This window comes from Apis cerana, linkage group LG8 (genome assembly GCF_029169275.1).
Source record: "Apis cerana isolate GH-2021 linkage group LG8, AcerK_1.0, whole genome shotgun sequence".
NCBI classification, from domain to species: Eukaryota; Metazoa; Arthropoda; class Insecta; order Hymenoptera; family Apidae; genus Apis; species Apis cerana.
In genome coordinates this window covers 7,413,266-7,425,866 of record NC_083859.1, presented here as the reverse complement: position 1 = coordinate 7,425,866, position 12,601 = coordinate 7,413,266, and the positions used below count along the sequence as shown (strand labels likewise).

The window sequence follows — 12,601 nt, the reverse complement described above, 5'->3', positions numbered from 1 at the left end:
TATTTATATTCCTGTAGAATGGACGAAAAAGGGGGTTGTTCCATTAACAAAACGTTCCTCGAATATTTAATACAAATTTAATTCGAGTTTGCGGATAATTTACGAATGAAACGACAACAGCTGAGAGAATCAATATCGCCTTCCGTGATTACCTCGTCCAATTGAAATGTCTCGTTTTCCGTCCAACCCTTTCGTTCGAATAATCCCACGACCAGCCACTATTAAGAAGCTCGCCAAGTTTGGAGAAGTAGGAATTGGTTCTTGGAAGAGACGAAACGCGATCAAGTTAAGAGGGTAGTGGAATTGGGGTACGTTCAAGGGGTTTGCCACTTAACCGCGTAACTGCGACGACTGATTTACTGGCTCGATAACTAGAGACCATTAATATCGGTGGAGAAATCGAGAGTGTAACGAGTCTCTTCGATTGAAAGTGAACCCAAAAATTTGATCGACTCGAGGTGGAAAGAAAAATTTTAACAAACGGTTAACAAGAACGAAGAATTTAAAAGGAAAGTGGCGAAAATCTTCACTCGAGGGTTGAAATATTAACGAAAGAAATATCAAATATCAGATTTTTAACGGTATCTGTCTGTTTAAAATTAAATTTGCAAATTGAAAGCAGGAGAGAAATAAAAAAAAATTGTAAACAGGATATTGTTAAATGTTACAAATGGTTAGTTGGGGGATAGATTTTAGAATTGGAATATATGCGTACTCCTCCTACGCCATCTGGCGTGAAGAATTCACTAATTGAAGAGGCGTTTAATTGCAGCCCAGTTTCGTAAATACGAATTTTCCCCGAAACTTTCGAAACGATTTTAAAACGGGAAGAGGAGGGGGATTAACATTGACGATTCTCGAGAGACATCCAAAATTGGAGGAGAATCGTTTCGATTTTTCCATTCCATTTCGACTCGTTTTTTCCGTCTTTTTTAACTGAATTATTATTAGCTGAATTAAACGAGATTTGAATCTAGGTTAACGAGTTATTAATACACACACACACATACTTTCTGGACATAATTACGAAAATTGTCGTAGAAAATTGTTCTCCGAAAGTAATATTTTATGGTTGTGATAAATATACAAAGTCGATGGACATGGCGGGAAAATTGATTTTAAATCCTCAAAAAAATCGTGATCCCTTTTAGAAAGAAGAAAAAAAAAAGGCATGGCCAATGGATCTGTTGGCTTTGTGGCTTTGAAACAAATGCAGAACCAAAACGCAATACTATCCATCTTCCTCCACAAAAATCCAATTTTCCCAATCACGAAGCTTGCCGTGATTGGGGATCCAACCGATTCCAAGGACGAAATATATTTCGTTTCTTTAAATACGATTTAGATAAATGTGTCGAAGAAAATTCAATATCGATAACTCGCAGGAATGAAATTTGACGAGTAATAATTCATGTGTAAAAATTTGCTATGTCCTGGAATTTTTTTCAAAAAAAAAATACATGGAATTTTAAAAGCAATTCGCACGATTTAACGTTCAAATATATTTTACGATAAAACTCGAAAGAATTTTCATTCATTCGAAGCGGCAACCATTGGCAAATAAAAATTATTCTCGGGAGTAATTTTCAAGAATTTTACTCCCAGATGGATACGTACATTTGAAATGTAAAAGAATTACTCTCGAGAAACTGATTATCTAAATAATAATTTTTATTATTCAACGTACTGTCCATTAAAAATATTCTCGACAATTTCACTAGATGAAACCCTAATTCAAATATATTTAAAATATAAAACTTAATAGCCATCCATTGAGAGCAATAATATCGACTCAACAATATTCATTAACAAAATAAAAAAAAGAAAAGTTTTAGTTTCTCTGATGGAATCTTCACTAATAATTTCCATTCAACTCTTAACAATTTTACTCCCTACATTAAGAATAAATACTTCAAATATACTCACAAAAGTAAAAATTAAGAAAGAATAATTCTTTCTTACTCATCATCAAGAGAATGATACAACGCTATCCCAACTTTCGCCTTCCAATATATATATACACATCTCCATTATCCACATTATCGAAAGCATTATCACAAGCAGACGCGAAAGCAACACGTGCGTCATTAGCATGCGGAACATCGTAGTACGCCGGTTCGAACACGACAGGCTTCGATCAGGCTCTGGCTGGCCAAGATAAGGCCACGTGCCACATTTATAATTAACTCTAAAACCGTGGAGATACGAGTACACGCCGAATAGCCCCCCTCCTCTCGATCGATCAACCATTCCTCCCCTCTCTCCGTCAATTTTTCGACGAGTTGCTCGGGTTTTCTCGCGGATAAATAATTTGTTCTGACGTCACGCTCTGGCCAAGGACGAAACTGGAGGATCAATGGCTGCTTAGGGAGGGATCGTTTCACGGATTTAATTCAACGAAATGGGCGGTTATTCGGGGGTTGGATAGGATTAGGGTGGACGATGGAAGGGATTAGAAGAGACATCGATAGGGAATTAGTTAGGAGGGGGTTTAGGGTGAAGTTTGGCTGGTTATTGTGAGAGATGGTGTGAGCGTTTGGGCAGGCGGTGGTCGGGACGATGGGTTGAGTTGATTGTTGGTGTACGTCGAGTGGATGGCTGCGGTCGATGACTGCAGGTGTAGCGTTTGAGCAACATTATGTCTGGATCTTAATTCTGGATTAATTGAAGCTCGAAAAGAAGTTCGAATAAAATTTTTTATTAATAGTAAGTCTTGTTATTTTGTGATTGAATCTTAATTTAGGATTAAAGTTTAAAGAAGATCTCTAGGAATTTCATTTTTCTTTAAAAATTTGTTATTAATACAAAGTCTTGTTATTTTGGATTGATTATTAATGGATTCGATGAAGTATCAATGTGATTGAATCTTAATTTAGGATTAAAGTTTAAAGAAGATCTCTAGGAATTTCATTTTTCTTTAAAAATTTGTTATTAATACAAAGTCTTATTATTTTGAGTCTAAGTCTTAATTTAAGATTAGTTAAAGCTTAAGAAAAAAGCGAGGTCTTGTGGAATTTCATTTTTCTGTTAAAATTTTTTATTAATACGAAATCTTTATTACTTTAATCAGTTTTTAATCCACATAATTGAACAGGACATTGAGAAATGAAGTCACGCTGATAGGAGATTCAATTTTCTGAATCTAAATTCAGAGGAGGAAAGAAGAAATTCATGTTCTCGAGGAATTTTATCGCTTTCGATCTATAATTCAAAATAAGGCTCGGGCGCGAAAATAAAATCGAAATTGAATTTTCAGAAAAATTCTCAATTTTCAAGAGAGGATTATTAAATTTGAAAGAGAAATAAATTCCATCTTCCTTAATCTCCAATTCCAATCCTCGCAAATCTTAATTCAAAAAAGATCAAATTCAAAAAGAAGAAAATTCTATTCCCCTTGATCCCGCAATTCCCAATTCCGACTCTTCTTACAGAGTGAAAGAAAATCAAGAAACGAACAAACGAACAAAAAAAAAACAAAGAACAACATTCTTTCCATTTCCTTAATCTCGAAATAATAAACACCGTATACAGAATTGGAAAATGAAACGAAACAATATCTTCCAAATCTCTCTCTTTCTGCTTCTTATTTTCGAATCTTTCCAATTTCGAAGAGATATCGAATTAAAAAAAGAAAAGGAAAATTCCGTCGTCCAATCGAAAACAATCGACAATCAAGGGGAGGAGAAGACCTTTCCATTCCTCGGCTCGAGGGTTAAAACGATGAATATCGCTTCCTGTTTCCGGTTAAAGAAGTTCTCAACGTAATCGTGGATCGTACGAAGTTTCGTTGAACGCGGAGGGAGGCGATAATTAAATGCAGAAGGTAGTTCTGGCGTGGTTTCGTTTGAAATTTATCGGCCGCCACGAGGGGAAATTATTAACTATTAATCTCGGGAGCATGGCGCCGCCATCGAGGGAGGGTAACCGGAAGCGGAGTGTCGTTCGAGGAATCACTTTCCTCCACCAGGTGCATATTCCTTCCGGTTCTTGACTAATCCGTTAATACCACGACATTGTTATTTATGCTAATTTATTGTTAGGTTGTTCCAAATAAGAAGAGAGAATTATATTTATAGTTCAAATAATAATAATAATAGTAATAGTAAGTTTGTTAAGATGAAAGTATTGAAAATTTGGGAAAAAAGGGGAGAAGAACTTATTTACACGCGAGATATTAAAATCAATCTTATCTTTCTTCAAAATTCTTTTAAAATCTTTCCGTTAAAAAGAAGAAGAAAAAGATTAAAATTCCTGGGAGAAGAACTGTTCGTTACAGATTCTTTCGAAGAGGAGAAAATTCTGAAGCGTTGATGTGATATTTTATTTTGCTTGACGATCCGTTCTACTTTGAAAACGCTATTGTAACGATGCCTTTGATATTCCTATACTGGAAGAGGTTAAAGATGCGTATAACGATGATGAATATTTTTTTTTTTTAAATTCTTTTACAGAAAGGAAATAATTGAGAATTGGAGAGTTTTTTAAGTGTTTAAGAATTTTAATCAATCATTAAAAATTATCTTTAAATATCACTTAGATATACGTGAAAAGTAAAAAAAGCATTATAATATGATTCCATACTTTTGAATCTGTACCAAAACTTTTATTTACAGATCCCATTGTACAAAATCCTGATGTATGCAAAGATATAATTAAAAATATAATTACCACCACTTTTTATCTTTTATAAGAATAAGAAAATGAATGAATATTAATCTCGTCGAAAGTATCTTTGTTCGTTCCTTCTTATTAATATTAAAAACAAAAATTTCCTTCTCTCTTTATAATAATTTAAAATTCGCAAACCGATCAATAATCGATGAAAAGAAAAATTTCAACATTCTAATAATTCCTTCAACTCGATCACTTTATTCTAGAAAAACTTGGACTTCTTAAAATTATCGTTTCTCCGCTCTTGAAATTTCCAGACATCTTCTTCTTCGCTCGGGAGAAGAAAAGTGGGAGGGGAAATTGAATGGAAAGATTCGAAGGAAAGTTCGAAAACGACTCTTACGAGTTCGAGGTGAAGATTTTCAGAGAAGCACATCTTTCGATCAAAAGAACAAAAGAAAGGGAGGGAAGAATCGCAGCAACGCGTTCCATTATCGCTTCTTTTTAATTATTCAGCTATTTCCTGTCTCCTTTCTTCCTTTCATACGGTCTACATTCTCTCCTCGAATCGCGAATCACCCAGAATTCGAGTTAGAAAGAAAAGTTTCGAGTTTTTCCTTTTTTTTCTGTTTGTATCATCGATCGAAGATTTTGCAGGAAAAAGCTCTTCAATTTAAAGTCACTTTAATTTAAAGAAAAAATTAATTTGGAAGCGAGAAAACTAAGTATGAAAATGACTCGTTTTTCCTTTTTATTTCGTTTATGTACTCATGAAAGACTCTTTCACTTTTCACGATCAATCCATCGATTAATTAATCAAGTCTATAACGGTAAGCTAAAACTATGCAAAATTTATACAAGCTCATCATTCTCATCCTAATTACTCAAAAATAACTCGACAAGATTACCTTTAAAATTAGATATCGATTTTAGAAACCAAAAGAAGAACGATCCAAACTCGAATGACAAATCGAATTTCATTAAAATTCGACCTTCCTCTTATAAATATCTGTAGAGGAAAGGAGGGGGAAAGGAAGACGGGTTTTTGAAATTTGGCGAAATATTTTCGGCTCGTGAAAGTGACTCTGACAAAAGTCAGAGCCCGGGGGAATGTAAATCGTGCGCCGAGACGAATGCACAGGGGCTCGTTCCGCGAGCCGGTGATGGAGAGGCGGGGCGAATGAGGGGGGAGAAGAGGGATGGTCTATGTAAATGCGGCCACCTTGTCGGAAATCAATTTTCGGCGCTCCCTTTTATCCACGGCCTTTGCCATCTATACGCGGCCACCTGTGGAAATACCTCTCTCTTTCTCCCCGATTTCTCCGCCGAAAAAAAAGAGACAAAAAGAAATTGGCTCGTTGCGAAGAGTGAAGGATGTCGTTGTGCTGTTTGAATTTCGATGAAACGAAAGGAGGAGGAACGAGTGGAGATATTTAAAAGAATTTAATGTGGTAGATATATATAAGATCTGTGCGTTGTTGCATGGAGATGGATTGAAATTCGAGATTTAGATTATCTGAGAGTAATGTCTGATTTAGGCGCGCACTCTATCTGGATCTGGAGGAAATATTACGTGGAACGTATTGCACAGTGGTTGGATCTGACTAGGTTTAAACTGGATACGAATAAGAATTAATATTAAAATTCAGATTCGAGAGAACCTTGACCTGGGACGACGCGAACTTGAACTTGAAGGTAGATTTATATTAAAGTCAACATAATTCTACTTTACGAGATCTAAATTTAACTCAAATTTAATGTAGACGATAGATCAGATTCAAGATCTAAACTATAGATCAAAATCGAACTTAACCTGAATCTAATATAGATCTAAATTAGATCTAACTTTAGAAATCTATCATAGATTAAAATCAGAATCTAACCTATATCTATTCTATCTTAGATGAGATTTGAATACGTATCTAGAATCTAAAATTCTTGATGTTGATTGTATAAATTTGAATTGCATTATGTCTGAAAAGAAATATTACTTTTTCTAAATAATTAATATAGATTCAGAGCAAATATTATCTAACATTACCTCCAAAAAATAGCACTCTACAAAATCTGAATTATTTTACTTTCACAGGAAAAAAAAAATATTCCTATACATTTCTCCAGACATCAAATTTTAGATTTTCAAACTCAACTCAAATACACCATCTCGCACAAAATCTAAACAAATCCAATATATCCAGTATTCACTCATATTGACTCTGCAAATCCAAATAAATTTAATATCCTCACAAAGAATATTTCGACGCATCAATTTTCCATTTCCATGAAATATTTCATTTTCAAACTTAACTCGAATCTACCATAGACTCGAACAAAGCCTAAACCAAATCCAAAGAATATCTAATATTCTTCACATTGACTCTACAAATAACTTTGCTATACAAAGAATGCTCCAATACGCATCTCTCTCTCTCCATACATCGATTTTTCATTTTTATCAAGTATTATATTTTCAAAAAGTTGTGTGTAGACCTAGTTGCAAATTCGACATCCATTTTTTACACAGAGATCCCGAAGAGGAGGAGTTCCGGCGGATGTATCACAGAATAACGAAAGCTTCGATGAAAGGATCGTAGCTTTTTATTCCGGATGCCACGAGTGCTCGTCCGTTTCGGAATATTTTTCAGTCTTCGAAAAAAAAAAAAAGAAAAAAAAAATTATGGATATAGGTCGGGCAAAAATATCCTATATCTTTTCAATCGATACTGCAATGACGTCTTTCGAGCCTTCTTTTTTTTCCACATTCAATCCCCATTATCTCTTCAGTTTCTCTCGTTGTCAATCGTTATCTCTGCGAGGAACTGCAGAGAGAGAGAAAGAGGGAGAGAAATCGTCGGATCCATTCAATCAGATTTTAAGAAATTAATGATCGGAATATTCATGTCTCGAAAAGAGGTTATGCACACGCCTCGAAAAGTTTCGTATAATACATATGTATCTACGCGCATCCGATTTTCCCCGACTACGTCGGTAACGTGGTTCCCTGTATTTGTCAAACGACAAAGGTAAACATTTGCGTATGTATGATCGGTTATCGATCGACCAAGATTCCGTTAGAAACAGGAAAATGTATGAAAATGTTTCCAAGCATATATATATAGATTTTTATTTAAAAAAATGTTGTTTTCGTTTACCTTTAAATTATTTATCGACGAATAAATTATTTTGGAGGTTAGGAAGGAATTATTTCGCAATTCGTATTTGAGGTTTGCTGAGATTGTTTTTCATCTTTTTCTTTTTTCTTTTTGTTTCTCGTTCGATTTGCGAATATCGTCGAAATCAGAATTTTTATTCTCAGAATATGATCAAATTTGTTTGTGAAAACAATGGTAATCATAAATGGTGCATGAATTTGCATGAAGAGATTGTGTTTGTTTATGTCGTTGATAAAATATACGAATATGAAAAAAATACTCGTGTATTCGTTGAAAAATCTAGAAATATCTTTCTGAAGGTCGTATTCAATATTTTCAGAAACTTATATCCCCGGAAAGGCAAGTTTATTTTTGTGAAAGATGAGAAGGAAATTGAGGGAAAGTCAACGAATATTCTTAATCCAGCTTGAATTAAACATCTTCTTGGCATCAAGAAAGTAGCAAGAGTTATTCATCAACGTCGAAAAGAAGGGGGGAGGAAAAAAAAAAAGAAGAAAGAAAGAAAGAAAGAAAAAAGAAATGACACGTTCTTAGAAAAGCTTAAAAGCTTGTCCCTCGACTCTTCTACCTCGAAGCAATCCCTTCTCCAAGGATACTCTTCTTCCTCCAACCAACGTTTAAACTGTAAAAGTGCACACATTTCCTCTTCTTTCTTTTCTAAAAAAAAAAAAAAGAAAAAATCGAAATTCCAATATCTTCCTCCTTTCGAAAAATATCTTTCAATTTTGAAAGCAGCGTTTAAAATTCATTTATTTCTTCTTTTATTTCCAAAAGTTAAATCAAAACGAAAAAAAACTTTCTCCAATTTCAATTTTCGAGATAATCTCGTTCTTCAAAGATACTTCCTTCCTTCCTTCCAACATTAACACAAGTTAAACTGATCTTTTTCTTCCTCTCCAAAAGAAAATTGAAATTTGCAACGATTACACCCCTTCCACTTTCAATTTTCCAACCTGCATCATCAACCACCACCACCCCCACCATCCTTCCTCCTGTCCACACGTGCGCAGGTACTTGCTTAATTAAATGGATGGTCCAGGGACCAGAGAGTTTTACGCTGTCTCCGATCCTTGACAAAGTCGCTTTGACGCCCGCGGCGTATCGGCGACGGGAAAGTAATTAGCAGAGCAAAATAAGGGGTGATTTTCAGGAAAGAGAGGGAGCGTGACATTGACCGTGCGCACACACAGTGAAACATCGGCTGACACGTTCAAAGCGGCGTCAAGAGTCAAGAGGGGGAGGGAGCCCCCCCTCAACATAGCCTGAATATTGATTTTTCGATGAACACAAAATTAGAATTAGAGAATAAAATACGACGCACGATTTCTCTCATCGTGATCTATCTATCTGCGACAGAAAGGTAATATTTCCAGGAATTTCCTTCATACATTTCTTCGATAAAATAAGGAGAAAGCTCGGCGAGGGTCGGCTCCTCCTCGAGGCGCGAAAAAAAAACGGAAAATATACACCTTGGGAAAAATTCTTTTTTTCTCCCTTTTATCACGTTTGTCGGAAATCGGCCGTGGAATAGGGGGACACGAAACCATCCCCTTTCTTCTTCCACTTGGTTTCTCGCCTTCGTTGCTCTTTGTCTTCCCAAAAAGGGTGGAAGAACTTCCGGATCGAGCTACCCTCGGGACCATCCCCTATTTTCTTCGACACTTTCCCTTTCTTTTTCTTTCCTCCTCTTTTTTTTCTTGACCATCGAGGTGGCGAAAATTGGCGAGAAAGACGGAATTGGGGGTCTATTTCGATATTACTTCGTTGCAAGGGTGGAGCATGCAACGATCGAATTTAAATTCAACGGGATGTGGAAGTTTCTGCGCGAGTAAGACAAAGATGGTGGTTTTTTCGTCTCTTAAACGAGAGCAAAAGGAAAGAAGAACGTTTTTAATGGAAGGTTGCGACGGGGTTGAATATTGTACAGGGTGATATAAGAAATATTTCATAAATTTAGAACACGATTTAATCGATACGTTCATTTCGCAACAAGAATTTCAATTCAATTTTCTAAATCATCGATTTTCGTCTTTCGTATCCTCGGATTAATTCGTAGCTAAATTTTGTTCCGATCAATATTTATTCTAGGTTTTCGAGGATCGATACCAATCAACGGAGGGGAGGGGCCAGCGATGGAATTATTCAGATGGTTGTTAATAATTGAAATATATCAGACAATCCGTGACAGATAACCAATATTTACGATGTTTTGGTCAAACTGATGTACGATTGCGTATTAATGTTTCTAAATTTCCCAAGGGTTCCGCGAAACACTCGTAATAAAATCTCGACGTTTTATTAATCCTGGAAGAACTCCTGGTGGGAGTAAAGAAGGAAAATTCTCTAAAGAAGCAGCAAATAAAATTACTTTTCTCAAATTTCGTTTCAATTTAACATCGAAAAAAGAAAAAAAGATCAAAATAATTTTCTTCTAAATAAATCAATATAAAAAAAATTGATTTATTAAATCAAAGGATCAAAAAAAACATTAATAGAACATCCTTTTATTTCAAAATCCTTATACAAATTACTTAAAATAATTAAAAATCTCCAATTTTAACTATATACTATATCATTTCTTGGAAAAAATCCTTTGAATCTCTTCGATTTTAATCTTAAAAACGCGCTACCGTAATTCCCAAGATTGCGAATCTGTTATCATCGCTCGAAGAATATTTCTCGCAGAAGGAAGGAGAATATTCGGGAAAATTCAAAATTGCATAGGAGAAAAGATTTTTCCCTCGGAGTCGAAGTTAAGGGACTCCCCGAAGTGTGTTTCGAAATTTCAAAAAATCGTTCAATTTTTCCAACGGTGTTCCTCGAAGGACGTAAAAGAAGGTAGCAGCGTTCCGCGCACGAAAAATTTCGTTGGAAACGTCGTTTCGCGAGAGTTTTGAAGAAGGGGTTGGTGGTGGTGGCACTTTGAAACATCGGTTCGACCGGGAGAGGGAGGAGGTAACTGCGCGTTACACCTGCACTGCACCAACCATCGTAACCATCCGCTCCACGGAAGTTTTCCACAGCCTTTGGCGGCCACCATTTCCGCCCTGATATTAACGCGGCGGAAAACAGGGGAGAGGGTGACTTGCGTCCCAACTTCCACGCGAGATTGCATCGTATTTACACTCGACCAATCTTGCCCAATCTTTTTTATCCCCCTTGTTACTCATTTTAGATATTTTAGATTGAAAAAAACGGTTCTCAATTCCCTTTTTGCGGGTTTATAACAGGATAATGGATTTGAAGCTTCGACAAGCAGTGATTCTCAATGTATTGTTTTCGTTGTGTATAAAGGGAATGATTTGTGGAGTATTTTTGGAGCATGGATTCTGGAGGAGAAAGCAAAGAAAATTGATGTACCAAGAATTTCTGTCGAAGCTTGGTTACGAGAAATTTAAATTTATGTGTTATGCCAAGCAATGTATTTTTAAAGTGAATTTTTAAAAGTGAAAACAAATATTGGAGTTAGTATAAGAAAATTTAAATTTGTGTAAACAGTGGTTCACAATGTATTTTTATTATATAAGGTATGATGATTCGTATTTTTGTAGGATAAATTCTAGAAAGCAGAGAAAAATGGTGTACGAAAATCAGATTGCAAGAACCTTGAATTTGTTAGACAGAATCTGAATAAAATTAAAATTAAAATTGATTTCATCGACCCCAAGCCATCTCGATACGACAAAGCAATCAGTTCCATCAGAGATTATACCTCGAAGAACGTAAAAAAAAAAAAAAGATTATAAAAGAAAAATTAAAACCAAGATTAATCTTCGTAATTAATAATTATTAAGAGAAAAGGGAGGAGGATGGATCAATTCTTATCCGAGGATTTCATGGTGCAAAGTCGAGCAGCACACGAAAACAAAGAGCTTCCATGATGTACAATCACGTGACCGGAATATTTAAACCCTTGTGTCTGACTCCTGACTTCCATTACCACTTATCCTAGCTACAAAGCGTCTGACTTGCGCGCTCCGTTACTACTGCAACCCGCGTCTCTTATGTTACTCATCCAGGATGTGTTTCGAGGCGACGTGAACCGAATATGTCGATAACCCGTTCTTAAGGTCGATCTGATACTACAACACCCGAGTAAAGTGGGTGTAATTTAATGGCAACAGTGATCGAACATAGATCGATTCTTTGGACGATCGTCGGCGAAATTTTGCAAGATATCACTAGCCTCCATTCATTAACTGCGTTACTCGGCTCGTGGAAAATTTTCTTTTGGATTTAATCGGGTATTCTCACATCGTTGAGAAATGTTTTAGAAAAATTTCAAGAAGAAAAAATATAGAGTGTGAATATCTTGGATTATGATTCTGATTCAGCAAGTGTGTGTTTCAAAATTTCTGAAGTTTAAAAAAAAAAAAATTATCGAAATTGTAATATCGCGATAAGCGTGTATCACGAAAGATTGAATTTTCACAATATAATTCAATCTTTTTATGGTTTTTAAGTTTCTCCATGGCTTGGAGATATATTTAACGAGACCCACGAGAAGGATAAAGGAATTTCCCTTGTGTGAAGGAAGAGAGTTGAAAGTTTTAACCATAGCCACATACCTGGAAAGTAATAGCTTCTCGTTCAATTTGAGACATGTTCTTGAAGATGTTGTTAATAATACCAAGGAATCTTTCTCGTTCCAAGAAACTGGCCTGGTCCTTCTCGAAAATATCGTTGAAGTCGTAAAGGATGAAATAAGTTCCTGAAACAGAACAGAAATTAACCACGTTAGTATCAATCAAATTTAACAATTTGAAAAAAACACTCTTCCTTTCATTCAAACTCATCCAAAACTGAAAAATCATCGT

The 12,601-nt window shown here is 35.5% G+C and overlaps 1 protein-coding gene across 5 annotated transcripts in view; it reads right to left on the bottom strand.

Annotated features, from left to right (window-relative positions):
* The window catches only part of LOC108003899 (acetylcholinesterase), a 139,010-nt gene that overhangs the window by 64,666 nt on the left and 61,743 nt on the right, over positions 1-12,601 (bottom strand). For all 5 annotated transcript variants that reach the window (XR_009830914.1, XR_009830915.1, XR_009830916.1 and 2 more), the window contains exon 2: positions 12,353-12,495. Coding sequence is in view for 2 of the 5 variants with exons in the window: in XM_062078528.1 (XP_061934512.1) it covers positions 12,353-12,495 (143 nt within the window). In the remaining 3 variants the exon portion in view is untranslated. The remainder of the gene's footprint in view (positions 1-12,352; positions 12,496-12,601) is intronic.